Here is a 19,293-nt window from a genome sequence, read left to right as displayed (position 1 = left end):
CTGTAATTTAAAAGAAAAAAAAAATTTTTTTAACAAAAACTTTTGGAGATATGAGCCATTGAAGTGGCGTCTTAAGAAAAAAGGCGAATTGCGGTGACCAGCATTCTGCAAGTATACTTCGTCTGAAATACAAAAATGAAATTGATTTACATTTATTATAAGATTATCTAGTTCGTGATCGAAGGATTTAAAAAAAAAAAAAATTTGACAAAATGGCGACCTGTCAAAGTCAAAAGTATGATTTTCGTTAAAAAAATACGGTCGATTTTCAGCTATATAAAAAAAAGTTTTGCATAAAAAAAAATCCTTCGATCACGAACTAGACTTATATGTGTAAATGAAGCACACTAAATTTTAAATAAATCGGTTTAATGGTATTCGAGTAATCGTGGTCACCGACTTGGAAAATGTCATTTTGAGAAAAACGCATTCAAAGTTTCAACTTACATTTTTTTGTTCAGAAGAAATTTTGTTTCCAAGTTACAAAGAGTCATCGATTCCTGGACCATATAATAACTCTTCCGCAGTGGTTGCCGTTTCTAAATCATAGGAAAAGGCCATCTGTCGTTAGGGTCAGGTATGGCTGGCCACCTTGTATGAAGCCACGGGACGCGCCGATGCAGTGTTCTGTATATCTCATTTATTTTTCACCGGATCAACTTTGAAATTTACAGACACATTTCTAAATATGTATACTTTAAGAAAATGCACAAAAAAAATTGATTTTTCGAAAGTTACAACTGGTGTTCCCCCCTTAAGATATATTTATTTAAAAAAATTTTTTTTTTGACATATTCAAAATATGAAAAGCGAGTGCAAAAGTGTCAAGATAAATCCCGAATTCTAGTTGAAACATATATAATGAGTCTTAACAACAAATTCATTTTCAACCTGGACTCATTTATAAAGTGAAATTGTTTGTTTGAACGCTGATACGTTGCAAGTCATAGTTCTCTCAAAGTTGATGGTATTTGCTCGTTTTCATTTCGCGTTAATGTATATAACTTCCGTCTCTTTTAGAAGGAAGGAGGTTTTTGGTAGGGTGGGGTGGGGGGGGGGGAGAGAGAACACGTTTCTAAAGTTTATGAATTTTCGCGTCTCTTGACTCCATTCTGTCGTTTCCTTTTATGCCCTCGAGTTTCCTGAAAAGCTGCTCGAAAATCAGAAACCATCTCCGCGGATTATGCACCACGAGAAATATGAATCGGCTTTCATCTCTCGAGAGAAAAGTTTTTCCAACCGTTTTTCTTATTCACATTAAGGGACCATTTTTTTCTCTTTTTTTTTTTGATCAGAAAAAAACATTTTCATTTATATACATATATATGTTTTTATTTTGCAATCTTTAAATATATGAATGTTTACCTTCAATTGTGCAAAGAATTTCTTTTATTTTTTTGAGAATTTTCTTTGAAATTAATTAATACGTTGCAAGAGATATATATTAGGGCCAAAATATATATTTTTTTGAATTTTTAAATTGTCAATTTTGAATAGAGAGAATTTTATTAAAAATGCGGGTAATTTTTACTATATATATATATATGGGACGTTTCACGTTAAGCGGGCCACCCCGATGGCCAAAATTGAGAGCTTCCAAAAAAATCGCTTATACCCAAAAATTATTCATATATATAAGTACTTTCAAAAAATATGTGGCCTTTTGAAAAATCTAATATGGCGGCCCTAATATAACCTACAAATGTGTCTAAAATTAAAAAAAGAGGCCTAAAAGTGCTAATAAAAAGGGATTAAATGAGGAAATCACCTATGTATTGGCGGTAAAATTAGCACTAGGATACATACTTTGTATTCCGCAAGCAATACCGGTAATTTGATATTAATTTTCAGAAAATAAATATGGCGGATCCAATATGGTGGAAAAAAAAATTTTAAAATGCATCGGATTTGCTTGAAAGTTGTTACTCGGGGGTTTCTGAGGTCGCTGCTGCCGAATCTGATGTTAATTTTCAGAAATTCAAAATGGCGGATCCAATATGGCGGACAAAAATTTTTTTAATTCATCAGATTTCGTTGAAAGTTGTTACTCGGGGGTTTTTGGGGTCGCTGATACCGAATCTATTGTTAATTTTCAGAAATTCAAAATGGCGGATCCAATATGGCGGACAAAAATTTTTTTAATTCATCAGATTTCGTTGAAAGTTGTTACTCGGGGGTTCTTGGGGTCTATTTATTTAGTCAACTATTTATTTAGTCCTGAAAAGGACTGATTGAAATATTTATCTGAAATAAATATTCTGTATTATTAAAAAATCTGCAAAATAAGGGAAAAAAATGTTATAATTCAAAAAGAAAATAGTTTTATAAAACTACTTATTTTAGTCCTAAAAAGGACTGATTCAAATGTGTCCGAAGTCAATATTCAGTGTTTTAAAAAAACAAAGAACAAAAAAAAATTTTTTTATCCTCTGAAAATTAGAAAAAACTGAAATTCGAAACAAACCTACAACGTAGTAGAAATTACGAAGGTATATACACTAAATAATCGTCAATGGTTAACGACGTAAAAAAGAATAGCCACAAAAGCACGTCTATTTAATGTATTGAGGTTCAATGTCAGTTGCGAGATAGAAATGAATACAATCATGATCGACATCTAGCAGACAACAGCGTAAATTAAACAAATGGCGCGCGCAATTTAAACTACATTCGAAACACAAACTTAACGTCAAGATTTAAATAATAATAATAATAATACATAATAATTGTTGTGGATAAAAATTTCTTTATTTGTTTCCTTTACTTTTTAATACTTTATTTAAATAATTTTCAAGATCTTTTCATATAATGAGTATGAAAATTTAAAACATGTAAACAAATATTGAAATTAACTTAGGCTAAAAAAGAGTCTAATAATATTCATTAAACCAAATATTTGGCAAAATAAATTCACGAAAATTCTTTATTTTTTACATAAATTAATTTTTCAAGGCGCGCCGTAAAAAATTAATAAATATCAATAATAACTTAATTAGATAATTATTAAACCAATTAAGGATGAAGTAATTGATGTTTTTTAATTTTTGCTTCCTCATGGAGAAAGTATCTTTATTTTCTACACGGGGCAAACTAAGAAAAAATATTTTTTTAACGCACCATATAAAACTTTCTAAAAACCAAAAACCAATATTAGATACTTTATCAACGACCCCATAAACCTCCTAGTAACAACTTTCAACCGAATCATTTGATTAAAAAAATTTTTTGTCTGCTATATAGGATCTTCCATTTTGAATTTCTGAAAATTAACAATAGATTCGGTATCAGCGACCCCAAAAACCCCCGAGTAACAACTTTCAACGAAATCTGATGAATTAAAAAAATTTTTGTCCGCCATATTGGATCCGCCATTTTGAATTTCTGAAAATTAACAATAGATTCGGTATCAGCGACCCCAAAAACCCCCGAGTAACAACTTTCAACGAAATCTGATGAATTAAAAAAATTTTTGTCCGCCATATTGGATCCGCCATTTTGAATTTCTGAAAATTAACAATAGATTCGGTATCAGCGACCCCAAAAACCCCCGAGTAACAACTTTCAACGAAATCTGATGAATTAAAAAAATTTTTGTCCGCCATATTGGATCCGCCATTTTGAATTTCTGAAAATTAACATCAGATTCGGCAGCAGCGACCTCAGAAACCCCCGAGTAACAACTTTCAAGCAAATCCGATGCATTTTAAAATTTTTTTTCCACCATATTGGATCCGCCATATTTATTTTCTGAAAATTAATATCAAATTACCGGTATTGCTTGCGGAATACAAAGTATGTATCCTAGTGCTAATTTTACCGCCAATACATAGGTGATTTCCTCATTTAATCCCTTTTTATTAGCACTTTTAGGCCTCTTTTTTTAATTTTAGACACATTTGTAGGTTATATTAGCGCCGCCATATTAGATTTTTCAAAAGGCCACATATTTTTTGAAAGTACTTATATATATGAATAATTTTTGGGTATAAGCGATTTTTTTGGAAGCTCTCAATTTTGGCCATCGGGGTGGCCCGCTTAACGTGAAACGTCCCATATGTAAAATGTTAATTTACAAACTAGTGACAGTTTTATTCAATTAGATGCATAGCCAAAGGACTAATTGAAATTTAAAATATGTAACGGTTAAAAGGGTAAACCGGGGACAAAGATAATCAAATGCAAGATGAGTTGCAAGAACAACCCCATCAGACAATTTCCTTTCCCTTGCTATACTTTATTATTAACTTTAGAGAAAAATTTCAAAAGATACAACAAATTTTATACATTACGTAACATTTTCAAAATTATTTTAAAGTGTCAAATAAACTTATGGAAACAAAATAATTTAGAAAATTAAAAAAAAAAAAAAATTTGAAAAACAAATTTCAGATTCGTTATTAGTAACTTTAAAAACTCTCGAGTGATAACAAAGTTCCAAGTAAATTCGGTTGATTTTTAAAAATTTTTGACGTCATATTGAATATAAAAATATTTTGGAATTCAAAATGGCGGATCAAATATGGCAGGAAAATTTTTTTTAAATCCTGTGTAATTTTCAAAACTTAGAATACTTAAATTCTTTTGAAACTAGGAAAACTGGCAAGACCCTAGTCTAAGCCCTATTTCTGCACGGTTTATATAAAAGTCAAAAGAAATGGAAAAAAAATCAAATTGTCGTCAAACATGATTGACAGGTTTTTTTCAATATTGACGTAGGCCTTGTGTGTATGACGATGAATGGCGCTTTTTTTTAAAAAAAAAAAAAAAAAAAAAGAGAGAACAATGACGTCCAATGTAGCGTGACACGATGATACGTTGCGAGTTGCGTTCAGTGGTCGAACCACCCGCTGCGAAACTTCTAGTGACCATATAGCGATGCACATTATTACCCGCTGTTGTTGACATTAGGTTATAAACACCGTCATTCAATTTCATAATCTTTTCATATGAAAAAAATCACTTTTCTTATCACAGTAAACTTGGTTTTTTCTTTTTCTATTGCAACGTTTTGATGCACATAAGTTATATCAAAAAGAGATCGTTTTGTGTATCATTTTTAGAAATGATACACGAAACGGTCTCATTTTTTGATGCAAAAAATTTAATCAATTTATATCAATCATGGCCGAATTGAATCGACTCAAAATTAAAGGAATTTTTTTCAGATATTTTGGTAATAGTACAATTGCGGAGACCATTTCACTATTTAATTTGAAAATGAAAATAACAGAAAATCAAAGACAATGTGCAATTCGATAATTAAAAAGTGACAGCTTATAAACATAACCTAAAATGCATGAGAAAAAATTTGTCGATAAAATCAATATAGCCGAGCTTTTTAGAAGGTAGATGGCAGTTTTGCTTTTTATAAAAACGATTCAGAAAAAATTTAAAGAAAGAAAATAGATGAGTACTGCCATCTACCTTCTAAAAAGCTCGGCTATATTGATTTTATCGACAAATTTTTTCTCATGCATTTTAGGTTATGTTTATAAGCTGTCACTTTTTAATTATCGAATTGCACATTGTCTTTGATTTTCTGTTATTTTCATTTTCAAATTAAATAGTGAAATGGTCTCCGCAATTGTACTATTACCAAAATATCTGAAAAAAATTCCTTTAATTTTGAGTCGATTCAATTCGGCCATGATTGATATAAATTGATTAAATTTTTTGCATAAAAAAATGAGACCGTTTCGTGTATCATTTCTTAAAATGATACACAAAACGATCTCTTTTTGATGTAACTTATGTGCATCAAAACGTTGCAAAGATTTGATGCAATTTTTGATCTCAATTTGATACTTTTAGGAAAACTATGTGTTCTGATACAGTGAAAAAAGGGGACTTCAATTTGAAAAAAAATTCACTTCATTTGATCGAAATTTTAAAGCCCAATTATTATCACACTATTAAAATTTAAATCTTTTTTCTCAAACCTAAATATATATCTTCACACTAACCCCGTTATTCAAAAGTAATTTAATCTTGAAATACCATAATTCACAATATTAATTATCGACAGGTGATAAAACTTGATAAATTGTATAGTAAATTTTAGCACATTTTATATATTAGGCTCACGCATTCATTCAACAGCTGTGTTTATTAAAACAAAACGAATGGCACGTCATGAAATAAAATTATATTTTATGGATTCATACGACCCATATTTTAATTGCTTCTAATTTTTTTTTTTTTTTTTTTTTTTTGTTACACTGGAATCGACAATCACCTCGTTAAATAATGAAAAATGTCTCTTACAGTTACAATCATATAAGGGTTATCGTCCAGAGCATTTTGCTTTTTTGTTCAAGTTTCCCCCCCCCCCCTCATCGTTTTTTAAAGAAGAGATTCCTACATCCGGTGGTCCAGCGATGATGGCTAAAAGGAACCGGTTGCACAACTCGTAAACGGTCGTTTAATTCTTTTCGCGTTGATTGTATGCAACTATAAAATGGCCGCGTTATACAATAAAACTCACTTTGTTGTGACTTTTTATAGCACACACCAATCCCTTTCTCCTTAATAAGGTTATCTATACTTTTAATCTTAATTTGTTTCTAGAAAATTTCATTACTGTCTTTAAATATAATAATGTAGTGCTATCGGTTTTATCAGTTGACAGTGAAAAAATTGAGAATGATATTAAGAGAAAGAGAGAGAGAGGGGAAAAAGAAGGTTGGGTAATTTGCGTTGAACATTTCTGATTGGCTCGTAATATTTCCGGAAATTTTACACGAGGTAAGTGACCAAATTATAAGTTACGTTTAATTTTTTGCTTATTCATTGTGAATATGACTTTAAAAATTATGGTATTTTTCAATGCAAACTTACAAATCATTAGGCTGTATCCACAATAAGCTTAATTTATTAGTTTGTTGATGCCCAACCCTGTCACTTTTTGCTGATTGGTTCATTGTGAATATGACTTTATATTTTTCAAGACGTTAATCATTAGGCTGTATCCACAATGAACTCTTTATGTTTCAATTTATTAGTCTGTTGTTACCCAACCGTGTCACAATACAAACTTTTATTAGGCTGTATTTGCAATGGACTTATAATATAGAAATCCATAGTGTCTTTTAGGTTATATTAAAATAAGTTAATAAATAATTAGTAATAATAAACCTGTTTTTTTTCCAAAAAGAAGGGGCTTATTTAAAATCAAAATCGACAATTTTAAAGTTCCGGACAATTTGAATAAAGCGAGATTTAAGTTTGATACACGGGAAAATCAAAGATGGCTGAACGAAGCGTCTTTGGAAACTATCAACTGCAGCACCACATGTACGCTTATGTCCCGTCTTGAAGAGTGTAGGGCATACCTATAGTTAACAAAACCCGGGACCCTGGCGGCTTCCTCCACGTCTGGTCGATACACTGCGGGGTTCCCCACCCCGTTCCTACCCCCAATCCCGGGTCACTGTCTCTCTTCTCCTCTATATAAACCCCTTCCTTTCACATGCCATCTTCACCATCCCTTTACCGCAATTGCAGCCAATCCCTCCATCACCCCACAACAAACTCTCTCTCTCTTTCTCTTTCCAAACCCCCCAATAACCACCCACCCCTTTGGCAGTTGCAGGTGCACCGACTGAATGATCGTTTATCGATACGCAGACCACGATGGCGGCGGCGAGTGGCGACCTACACGCATTACACATTTATAAAGGCGCTAAACATGAGCTGCATAGTGTATACACCCTAGCCACCCCTTTTCAAAGCAAGTTTCTCTCTCTCTCTCTCTCTCTCTCTCTCTCTCTCTCTCTCTACCTTCCCAACCCTTTCCTTTGAGAACCGTTTTTGCCACGATAGAGATGGTCGATTGGTAGCGGGAGTTTGTACAACGTCAATGTTACGACTGGGACATCCGCCTCCATTATTTCACCCCCCCCCTCCCCCCGCACATTTTCTATCTATCTCACTCTTCCTTCCCCTTTCCTCCCCCCAAAAAGTGCCCGCGGAATACACGGCAACTACCGCCCGATATACAGGAATTCCAATGTACAACCGATACTTATCGATATGTGTTTCCGGTTTACTATTCACATGTTACTGGAATTTCTACCACAACCCTTAACCTCTCGATCACTGTGTGTGTTTTTTTTTTTTTTTATCTCGCTCGTTCTATGGCAAGCATCCACCACAATTCTGAAACCCCAAACACTTCCGGAGCCAGTGTATCAATTTTTAACGGGACCTCGGGATTTATCGGTGTTTATATTCCACTCGGCAAAATGGGGTCTTGGAGGGAAGTGAGATCTTGGCTACTTTCGAATGGAAGTTGCGGTATTCGGTTGGATTTTATAGCTATATATGGAAAGGGGATGAAGGAGATCTGAGGTTTGACCTTTCGTGAATGATTGACGAAAGCTCAAACATTGGGAGAATTTTGAATTGGATTTTCAAATCCACTGGGGGGAGGTTATAGGAAGGCGTTAATTGATTGATAATGGGATTTTGATGGATTTCAAAATAAGTGTATAATAAGGAACTAAAAAAAATTTATTTCTTGTTTTTCATCTAATGATTTAAAAAGTTTTGTAAATAATTGAAAATAAACTCAACATCCAGATAACACGTAAGCTTCAAATCTCCCACCTGATCCAAGCTTGCAGTGTAAGGTTGCTGCAAGATTGCAGTGTCAGGTTACTGTAAGATTGCAATGTAAGGTTACTGCAAGATTGTTTAGTAAACTTGGAGAAAGGTTGGTAGCAAGCTTTGAACCTAAAGAAAGAACAAAATTTTATGTTTAAAGTAAGGTTATTTGGCAACATGGAACCAAACTTACTACAAGCTTACCGTGCAGGCTTACTGAGCAATCTTGCGATAATCTTATTGTGCAACCTTACACTGCAATCTTTCGGTAAGTTTACCATGCAAGCTTGGGTCATGTGGGACATTTAAAGCTTGCAGTAAGCTTGCGGCAAGTTTGCCGTGCAAGGTTGGCAATATTGCGCGTCAAGCTTTCCGCAAGATAGCTGCAAGCTTACGTGCTATTTGGGAAATTAATGAAAACATGTGACATAGATGGAAGTCGTTTAATCGTATAGCAGAAAAAGTAACCAACAATAAATTTTTAGGTTATATTTTTAAATTAGCAAAATATTTAATTTTGGGCTAATATTATAACAAATTATGAACATTTTATTTTATATTTTAATTTTATTTTTAAAAAATCCTAATTTATATTCTTATTTATAATATAACAAAATTAAAACAATCATGTTTACATGAGGTCCAATATTTTGAAGAGAATTTAAAACCCTCGTCTTATCACTATACAAGATAGCGATGAGTAAAACTTGTTGAAAACTGGTTTTCCAAGGCATTAATTAACCTCCTTTAAGATCAGATTATCATCTTGAATAGTATACGCCTGTCAGAGTCTAACTTCCTTGAAATTTGCATTTGTGTCTCCAACGACAGAAGTCTATTAACAAATTCCAAGCCCAAGAGCATCTTTAATCTCAGGTTGATAATAAATTTATATATATATATATATATATCATAACCTTACACTACCTTCGATTTTAACATATTAATACATAATTATATTTACCAGACATTTATTATTTTAATCTAAAATAGTGTTGAGTGGGATATATTTACGAAATATTCATATATTTTTAAAAAAAAATTATTTAGACGATATTGAGGGAAAAATTAATTTCATTGTAATTTTAAACTATTTCTGCATATAGGCAATTGTTTTCGAATTTAAAAAAAAAATTTAATAAAATTAAAAACACTGAACAAAAAAGGAATTTTAATATATATTAAAATTTTGTTTTAAATTACATTTTAATATGAAAACATTTACTTTTCCACCTCAATAATTAGAATACAGGAGATGCTGATAATAATGATTGCAAGATATGCTGATTATCCTTAATTATTAATAATAATTGATTAGTTAAATAATAATAAAATTTCGAAAAAAATTTCTCATAAAGAATGAGCTTTAACTGTAAATGATATACATTTAGCAATGGTGTGTTGAGATATACATATATATATGGAGTGAGAGAGAAAATGAGATGCAAGGGAGATGAGAAAAGGTGAAATCGCTATCCTCGCATCATTTCTGCTCCGTTAAATGCGTTAACGATCCGAACTTTTAGTTGCGCGGGTAGAATTTGCAACTGCATAAGAGATACTTATTTCTCTTTTAACATATAGCCACCCCTTTGCAATATGCATTTTTTGTAACTCCAATTTATAGTAGCTTTTAAAAATATTTCTGTTTTCATCTATAACCAACAAAGTTGAATACAAAAAATTTACACGAATAATTTAAAAACAAGAATTAAAACTGATGTTTTTATTTTTTTGTTCACAACTTTTAATGTATTTTAAAACAGATTTTCATTGTTCTTTAAAAATAATACACTAATTAAGTGTGTAAAAAATAATTCAAAACATTTAAAAAAGATAGTTACCGACTGTTGGTAAAGAAGAAACATCTTTTATCTTCAGTTGGTATAGCAGATTGGTATTTGAATAATAGAAAGAATTTTATTGTTTAGAAATAATAGATTAAGTGTGAAATAAAGAAAATATTTCAATATCCCTTTTAAAAAAGTTTGTTACCGACTATTGGTAAAAAAAGGAACCTTTCTTATCTGCAATTGTTATAGCAGAATGATATTTAAATTAAAATAAGAATTCGACATTTCTTTGTCCTTTTTGGAATAATAGAAAAATTCTTTATCTACATTAAAAGGAAATTTAATTAATACAATAAATTGAATGTTAATTATTAATTGTGTGTAGTATTAACGATTTTAAAATGTTGTCACCGTTTTTTTTAATTTAAAACAGAGGAATAAACAAAATAAGACAATTTTCGAAGGGGAGTTAATCAGAGATTAAACTTGAAGGGGTAGGTAGTGATATCCCCATAGGTGCTTTACCAAGCAGGCGCATTGTCAGCCTATTACAATAGGCAGCCCTCCTATAAACGTTTCATTGTTACCCACCTTGAACCTCCTATTCTTCCACCCTCTCAGTCACTTTCTGCCCATGCGTCGATGCGCACAAACCATTGTTTTACCCGCAAGAGGAACATCCCTCTGCTAAATATCAATACGCAATTCTTTGCCCAACTTTCATTCAAATCCCAGAATACATATACACTATATTATACTGTTGGAAATAGCAAACTATTAATTAATCTACTATAATTATTAATTAATTTATTGAGAAAAATAATTATATATATATTTTAGTTTACACAAATAAAATCTAGTTTCAACTATATATATATATATATGTTTCTTCTCTTATATTCTACTGAGCATTGAAAATAACCGTCTTTTCATGTCGATCCATGGCAATTTGCTTAATGCGTTCCCAAAGCATTGGATAGGGATGAATCGTTCTTGAGAAATCAGCCCTTTCAAGTCGATAAAGCTCACAGACTTCAACGGCAACAACGCTGGCGATTCTCTTCTCGTCCGGCATTACAAGGGCAATTTCGCCAAAATGTGCGCCATCCTCGAGATGACAAACTTCCTTTCCTGAAGCCGTATAAACCGCCACCGTTCCCGTTGCTATGAAATACATACAATCACCAGGTGTATTGGCTCTGACAATAACGTCATTTGTTAAAAAAATTTCCGATTTCAATAGTGCAACTATTCTTGCCAATAATGTTAATGGAATATTATTGAAGAATGGTACATTTTCCACTAATTTTCTACACGAGTGCATTCTAATTTCCTGACGCATTTGACTCGAAAGTGTATTGAGAATCTCAGCCTCTCGAAAATATTGATGTTGAAATCTATTAAGAAAAAAATTCAAAATTGATTTTTGAATCTTTGGTGGGAAAAAAAAAAATCTAAATTACAAACCGAAATTCATAATAAGCCAAGAATCTCCTCTGAGTCTTGCGTGGTAATTGTTTATATCGCATGTACTGTTGCAATTCACCAATTGCCGCTTGATACTTGAGCCTTGAACTATTGGCACTTTGGAAGTATTGCATAATTCTGGCAATCATAATACAAAGAACAAAAGTACCCAGCAATTGAAAAACAATAATTAGATACTGATCCTCTCCGGTAAAAGCTTCCTCCTTTTGAAATCCACATCTAGTGAATGTCGCTATCACTCTAATGAAACACTGATAATATTTTTCAGAATTTCCTTCGTTCCAAAGATTAGAGAAATTTATCCATGAGTCTTTGTGAGGTTGTTTCAAAATTGATAGTGAAGTGACTGCAATTGGAATTATCCAAAATAAACATGCTTGCCAGTGAATAAGAATAGTGGCCCAGAAGAAAAAATTGAATATTTCATAAGACATTCGATGAAAATCGTACGCTAGGGCGAAGATACGAATGTAGGAATAAATACTGAAGATGCGAAATATCACCAGAAGGGAACAATATTCACGAAGAATGATCATTTTATCCCATGTGATGATAAAAAAGAGATCTGTTGGAAAGGAACTGATCAAATCTGGAATTAATGTTCCTGGGTAGATGTAGTGACGAATACGCCTTGATTTCTCCATCACAACTATTCTTTGGGTTTCATCAAAATATCTATAAATTTAGTAGTCATGAATCAATGGAGCCTATCATTATTTACCTACAAATATGTGACGCTCCACAAGAGAAGGGACCTAACGTGCTTTTGACTTAAGGTTCGCTTTTACCGTGCAATGACACAGTGAATGAACCTTAAGTCAAAAGCACGTTAGGTCCCTTCTCTCGTGGAGCGTTACATACAATGAATAAACTGTGAAAGTATCATCCTAATATTTTTTTCAAACGAGAGAAAAAATAATTAAAAACAATGTTAGAGAAAAAAAATCTTGAATACAGTAGAGAGCTGTAAATTAAAATAAAATATACAATAAGTACTGTAATTAGATATGTGAAATTTTTTTATTTAAGGTTATGTGACTGTTAGGTCTGTAATGTTAATTTGTCCGTAATTTTTCTCGTAAAATATTGCATGTATTGAATTGAAATTTTGTGCAGGGGTTCTAAATATGATAAGGAATGGTTGTCAAGTGCTAAAATATTGATATATTGTTGAATAATTATTATAAAAAACTTGCAAATAGTTATAAAATTTGGGGTTCGGAGTGTCGAATTTCCAAAAAAATTGTATGCCTTTTATTATATTTATTTAACAATATATCCTCTTGCTGTCGGTATAGTAGAGTTCTTATCACTTTTAAGAAAACTTTTTTTTAAAATTAAATTGCAATTATTTTAAACTGTGCTCGATAAATAACAAAATAATTTAATAAAATTTGCAATTTCTATTAAATATAAATTATTTTTTCACACATTTTACACTAATTTCTTGAAAATATTATGAAAACTGACAACGAGTTAAAATCTACAGTTACCACTTGCACATATCAAGTGATTATTTATTATTTATCACGTTAATAATTAAAATTCTTACAAAAATTAACTCTATAAATGTTCATTTAACCTCACAATACTAATTTTTATAAATTTTCATCAATTTAAAGCTTTTTTTTGATAATTACCTAAATTCGACTTAGATTCGACTTAGATTCGCCCCAGCTGGGTCGAATTTAGGTAAATCAAATCCGCCAGGGCTAACAGTCACATGACCTTAAATAAATCAGAACATAACGTTAGCAACAATGTTTCTTAATAAAAAAATCTTAAAATTTTTCAACATTTTCTATGATAATTTTTATCGCATTTTACCGGCATTTTAAAGGTTAAAAAAAAAGGAAAAAAATGTAAATAATTTGATAAAACATTAGCTCAAAATCAAATATTTTGCTGATTAAAAAACATAACCTAAAAAATTGAGTTTTGTCTTTTTCGTCTCATCTACACTGATAGAAATAACTGCTTAATACTACCAGAATTATTTGTACGCTTACCATACAAAATGATTGAAATAGATACAGCCATACGTGATGGCTTTATTTTAACCAAAAATGAAAAATCTAAAGAGCAATGCGAATATTGGCATGCTCATCATTGTGAATTAACCTTATACACTTTGACATATTTTCGTGGCAAGATCTACCAACCTGTTTCTATCAGTGTAATATGCCACATATATCAGTTTTCATTAATCGTTGAATTCATTTTCAATTAATTACAACACTTTTTAAATCATTAAATGAAAAACTATTACCTTCAAAGCCAACATATGAAGAGAATTCTGAATGTTCTTAATGAATTCATTTGATACGATCAAGAAGACAAAAGAGACGATATAAAATAGGTTAGTCAACAACTTTGGGTAGTCTAGAGGATCCTTTATGTTTACAAATTAATTCGGCTACTCTCCCACGGTCAGGGTTGTGCAGTTACGTGTAACTCGAGGTTGTTAACATTGTTTACGTAAAATAAGTAATTTACGTAGAAAACTGTAAAAAATTCGGGTAATTTACATCAGGGATGGGTAAATGTAACAAACTCGAGGTTTTCTATGTATGTTACATGGTTTGTTACAGAGGTAAAATACGTATGTTACCCCCCACCACCGAAAAAAACCCCTTTTTCAGGCCTGTTCTTATTTGATTGATTATTGTTTATTCTTGTGGCCTGCCTAGTGCCTGTGATTGTTATAAATTAATTAAAATACAACAAATTTAAAATGGCTCCAAAAAAAAGAAGTTCAATTCCATACAAGGACTTGAACTTTGAGCGCACAAAATTAGATAATAAAACCGTGATAAATTGTTTAATTTGTAAAACTGAAATGAAAAATGTTTGTCTTGAACGGTATTTTTTAATAGGTGTTGACATACTAAGCAAAGTGCTTCGTATTGTCCATTTGTTTTAATCATTTTAAAATTTAAATTGTCCCAAGATGAGTGTTTGGGCCTGCCGCCTCTGTTCATTTTAAATGGTTTTTATTTTACAATTTTTCACCAAAGCTTCACAACAGGTTCACAAATCACGTGTTAGCAGGGTTTTGAGGTTATATTATTGCCCATGATTCGGCTTCCCGTTTCGATTGCGGTGACGATTCATAAGAGGATGTAAATTACGTACGTAGAAAACTGTAGACGTAATTTACTAGGTATTATACGTGTAAAGAACATACGGAGATTACTTTAGGTAATTTACGTACCCAACCTTGTCCACGGTAGTTAGTACCAAGGTTCGGTAGTTAAACGCTACAATGGAACAGCAGACGAATTATTTTGTAAACATAAGGGATCCTCTAGACTACCCAACCCTGTCGACTGAACTACTTCGCATTGTATATCTTATTGGCTTTGAAGAGATAATAATTTTTCAATTAATGATTTAAAAAGTGTTGTAATTATAATATTATAATATATATTAATATAATATAATAATGAATGAGAATAATTAATTATTTTATTAAAAAATTTATAAATTAAAATTCGTATTTGTAAAAACTCACCCCGTCATTAAGTTGACAAAAATATCACAGCACAAAATAAAGTATAGAGCATTTTTTGACAATGTCCAATAAATATTAACACTGGAAATATTAAAAGCCACATGATATGGGAAAATTATGAAACAAATTATCATAACAATTATCATCAAAATATTCCACCAGTACCTGAAAAAAAAAATCTCAATTTTTAGCATCTTTCTTTCTTTAAGGCCAGGTCCAAGTGAGGCAGCGCCATCTACATTGAAACTAAAATTTTGGAAAATTTTCAACAGCCTTTTCTTGAAAACAAGATGGTAAAATGCTTTTTCCTTTATAGATAATTGATTATTGGCAAGATATACACCAGCTAAAACTTTTTTTGAGTTAAAATAATAAAAAAAATTTCATGTCAATAAATTAAATATGAGCACTTTTTTAACAAAAACTGTAACAGTACTTTCTCTGAAATTACAATCAAAAATGCAATTTCCATTTGGAAAATTAATAAACGCTAAAAAATACACGACCTAAGATTTACCAATCACGAAAATAACAAAAAAAAAGTATTTTAACATAACATATATATTTTACTCATTATGACAGCCGTTTGGCAGGTTATATATGTCACCAGACGTTTCGCAGTTTTGCCGAAAGGAGGAGATTGGCGCTGTTGCTAACCACCTGAAATACATAATCTACCAAAGGGCTGTCACAATCAGTAAAGCAGTATCAATATGTTAAATATTTAATAAAATTTTTTTTTGTTATTTTCGTGATTGGTAAATCTTAGGTCGTGTATTTTTTAGCGTTTATTAATTTTCCAAATGGAAATTGCATTTTTGATTGTAATTTCTGAGAAAGTACTGTTACAGTTTTTGTGAAAAAAGTGCTCATATTTAATTTATTGACATGAAATTTTTTTTATTATTTTAACTCAAAAAAAGTTTTAGCTGGTGTATATCTTGCCAATAATCAATTATCCATAAAGGAAAAAGCATTTTACCATCTTGTTTTCAAGAAAAGGCTGTTGAAAATTTTCCAAAATTTTAGTATCAATGTAGATGGCGCTGCCTCACTTGGACCTGGCCTTAAATATATATGTATAAAAATAAAACTATATACCTGAATAAACTAAAAGGATGAATAACTTCTTTAAAATTTCGCAAATGTCTTTGTTTCTCATAACTGATGGAATAATTACTTCGTAAATATTTTCGTGCCGAGGGAGATTTTTTTGATGCCATAATAAATTGACGAAAATAATCAAGTATTTTTCTAAATGGTCCACGACCCGGAAGAAATAGAAGATCATCTTGTTTAACATTAATCTCACAATCGTGATCGACGCGTAACATATTTGGGGAAATTTTTTTTTTTTTTTTTAATTATACTCTTATTTGAAAAATTAACCTCTCTAAGATCGTTCTGACAATTCGTTATTGTATTAACAATTTTATAAACTATTATGAAGTTTGTACAAAACAATTGAATTTTTGTCACAAAATTTTATAGAAATAATATTAAAAAAATATATTTTTTTTTTAACTTCAGAATTTTTTTTTGTTTGTGAATTTAAAATAAATTTAATAATAATAATTGTTGATTAAATTAATATAAGTTATTTTCTTAATTTATTAATTATTATCTTTTGCATTAATCATAAATCAGTATTGTACCGACATCTGTATGATTTTCACGAAACTTTTTCACTTCTTCTTTATCATATCGATTAAATTTTTATTAATTTTATTATAAAAATTTTTACATAATAAAAATTTTTTCAAATTAATATTATTAATTAATTTAATAAATGGAAAAAAATGATTTTCTTGAAATTTATAAGGAGAAATTACTCCAATGGTAATAAAAAATTATCGATATCCACTGTCGATAATATTACTTCATGTTGGTTAAAACGATGAAGAAAAATCTCTAATTACCGATTGAAGATTGAAATTCAAATTTTCCAAATGTTAATAATTTACAAAAAAAAAAACATTTTATTGTGTACGTGACATTAAATTAGTGATAAGAAAGAATATCAGATAAAATTATTCTTTATATGTGCATATATTAATTATTATTCATTAAATAGATAATTTTTTAAAAATAAAAGCTATCAAAATTGTATCTTATTAAATGTTTTTTTTATTATTTAAATAATGATTCGAAAATTTCAATCTTCTCTTTTGTTAAAGGTGCTACATTGTTTGTTGCTTAACAACTTTTTGTCACATTTTTAAATAATGAAAAAAAAAATAATTAAAATTTGAAATACATTATAAAGAAATTAAACTATATATTCATGGAAGAATTTTCTTTTTTTTTTGATATTTGATATTGTTCAAAATCATATTAATTGACAGATCATAAATTAATTCTACGAATTTGGTATATAACATAAGGAATTGTAAATTTAAAAAATAGTTCTAAAAGAGTTTTCATTTGAAAGAAGTAAGAAAAAAAAAATTAAAAATGAAAACCAAATTGTTGTTTCTATGCCTTTTTATTTATTTTTTCACTCAAGTTGATTCTCAATTTCGAAGTAAATCAAAGGCAAAAGGTAAATGATAAAATTTATTCTATAAATAATTCAAAAAAGGCAAATTTTTTTTGCCAAAAAAAAATATAAAATGGAAAAAAATTATTTTTCTTTTATTATTTCTTTCCATTTTTAAGTTCACTGTGCTTTATTGGGAATAGACGAAATTTATCAAGAAACAGTAGAAACAGAATGTCAAGTACGAATTCGTTATGGAATAAATGACATTAGAGGAAATCAACAACCAGCTATTTGTCTTGAACGTCGATGGTACTGTGAAGATGGAAATCAATAATTTTTATATAATATTTTAATTTATTATTTATCTTAATTTATTTAATTAATAATAATAGTAATTTATTGAATTTAATAAATTTTAAATAATTTTAAGTTTTTGAATAAAATTTCAAAGGGTAGAAAAATAAATAAAATTTTTATTTAAAAAAAAAATGGTTCAAGAAAAATATTTTTGTATTGAAATACTTGTTAAATAAAGTAATTATAATTATTTTATAATAATAAAATAATAATAATAAAATAATAATAATAAAATTATTGAACTATCAAATAAAAAATTATAAATAATTTTATTTTTAATTTAATTTTCTAAAACAAAAATTTCATAAAATTTAATTTATATGATTTAACAAAATTTATTGATTACATTTTGTAGAAAAATATAATAATTAAAAATAATTATTGAAAAATTTAAAAAAACAAATAAATTTACATGAATAATGAAATTCTACTTTTCTCTCTAATTGAAACATGTTTCGTTCATAGAAAGAATGTCAGACACGTGAATTTTAATTACAGTTAAACGACTTTTATCAAACTTCTGTGTATTATATTGAAAAATAGATATATTGTTTTTGTTTTCGTTTCGATTTCTATTAATACTCTTCAATTTCATTGTTATTAGCAAAAGAAAGTATTTAAATCAAAATTTTTTAAAAATATATATTTCAAATTTTTATTCAATATTTTCTTAATTAATTAATATTTTAATATTTATAATTTTAGATTTTTTTTTAAAATTATGCATTGTTACTTGAAAAATTAATTTCTTATTTTATCAAAAATTAATGTTTATGAAAATTAAAAAGAAAACTTTTATTTTTGTTTAATAAAATTAAAAAAAAAACCAGTTTTGATTCATATAATTTTTTAAATAAAATCAAGAAAAATAATGATTAATTAATTTTTAAAAAATAATACTTTAAATAAATTTTAAAATAATTTTTAGTCATTTAAATAAATTTTTGAATAATTTTTAGTATTTTAAATCAATTTTTAAATAATTTTTAATAATGGAAATAAATTTTTGAATAATTTTTAATAATAATAATTTAAATAAATTTTAAAATAATTTT

At 29.3% G+C, this 19,293-nt stretch overlaps 1 protein-coding gene across 1 annotated transcript; it reads right to left on the bottom strand.

The window, feature by feature from the left end:
* Positions 1 to 11,286: 11,286 nt before the first annotated feature.
* On the bottom strand, positions 11,287 to 16,734 carry LOC127286688 (potassium/sodium hyperpolarization-activated cyclic nucleotide-gated channel 1-like). The gene is made up of 4 exons (XM_051313210.1): positions 16,501 to 16,734; positions 15,400 to 15,564; positions 11,865 to 12,560; positions 11,287 to 11,794 (listed from the first exon to the last, which is right to left on the bottom strand). Exons 1-4 carry the CDS (start codon positions 16,731 to 16,733, stop codon positions 11,299 to 11,301), a joined length of 1,590 nt encoding a protein of 529 aa, XP_051169167.1. The 5' UTR covers position 16,734; the 3' UTR covers positions 11,287 to 11,298.
* Positions 16,735 to 19,293: the final 2,559 nt, after the last annotated feature.

This window comes from Leptopilina boulardi, unplaced genomic scaffold (genome assembly GCF_019393585.1).
Source record: "Leptopilina boulardi isolate dan_hultmark-lab unplaced genomic scaffold, ZJU_Lbou_2.1 LbouV2_362, whole genome shotgun sequence".
In the NCBI taxonomy this organism is placed as follows: domain Eukaryota; kingdom Metazoa; phylum Arthropoda; class Insecta; order Hymenoptera; family Figitidae; genus Leptopilina; species Leptopilina boulardi.
This window is presented reverse-complemented; position numbering and strand designations above follow the sequence as displayed.

Bases quoted from the DNA above. Each gene is read 5' to 3' on its own strand.
- LOC127286688 (XM_051313210.1), bottom strand. From the start codon at position 16,733: ATGTTACGCGTCGATCACGATTGTGAGATTAATGTTAAACAAGATGAT. The intron at 15,565-16,500 runs GTATATAGTTTT...TTTTTTTTTCAG, and splicing joins CATCCTTTTAGTTTATTCAG to GTACTGGTGGAATATTTTGA. The intron at 12,561-15,399 runs GTGAGTTTTTAC...CTAAATTTATAG, and splicing joins TTTGTCAACTTAATGACGGG to ATATTTTGATGAAACCCAAA.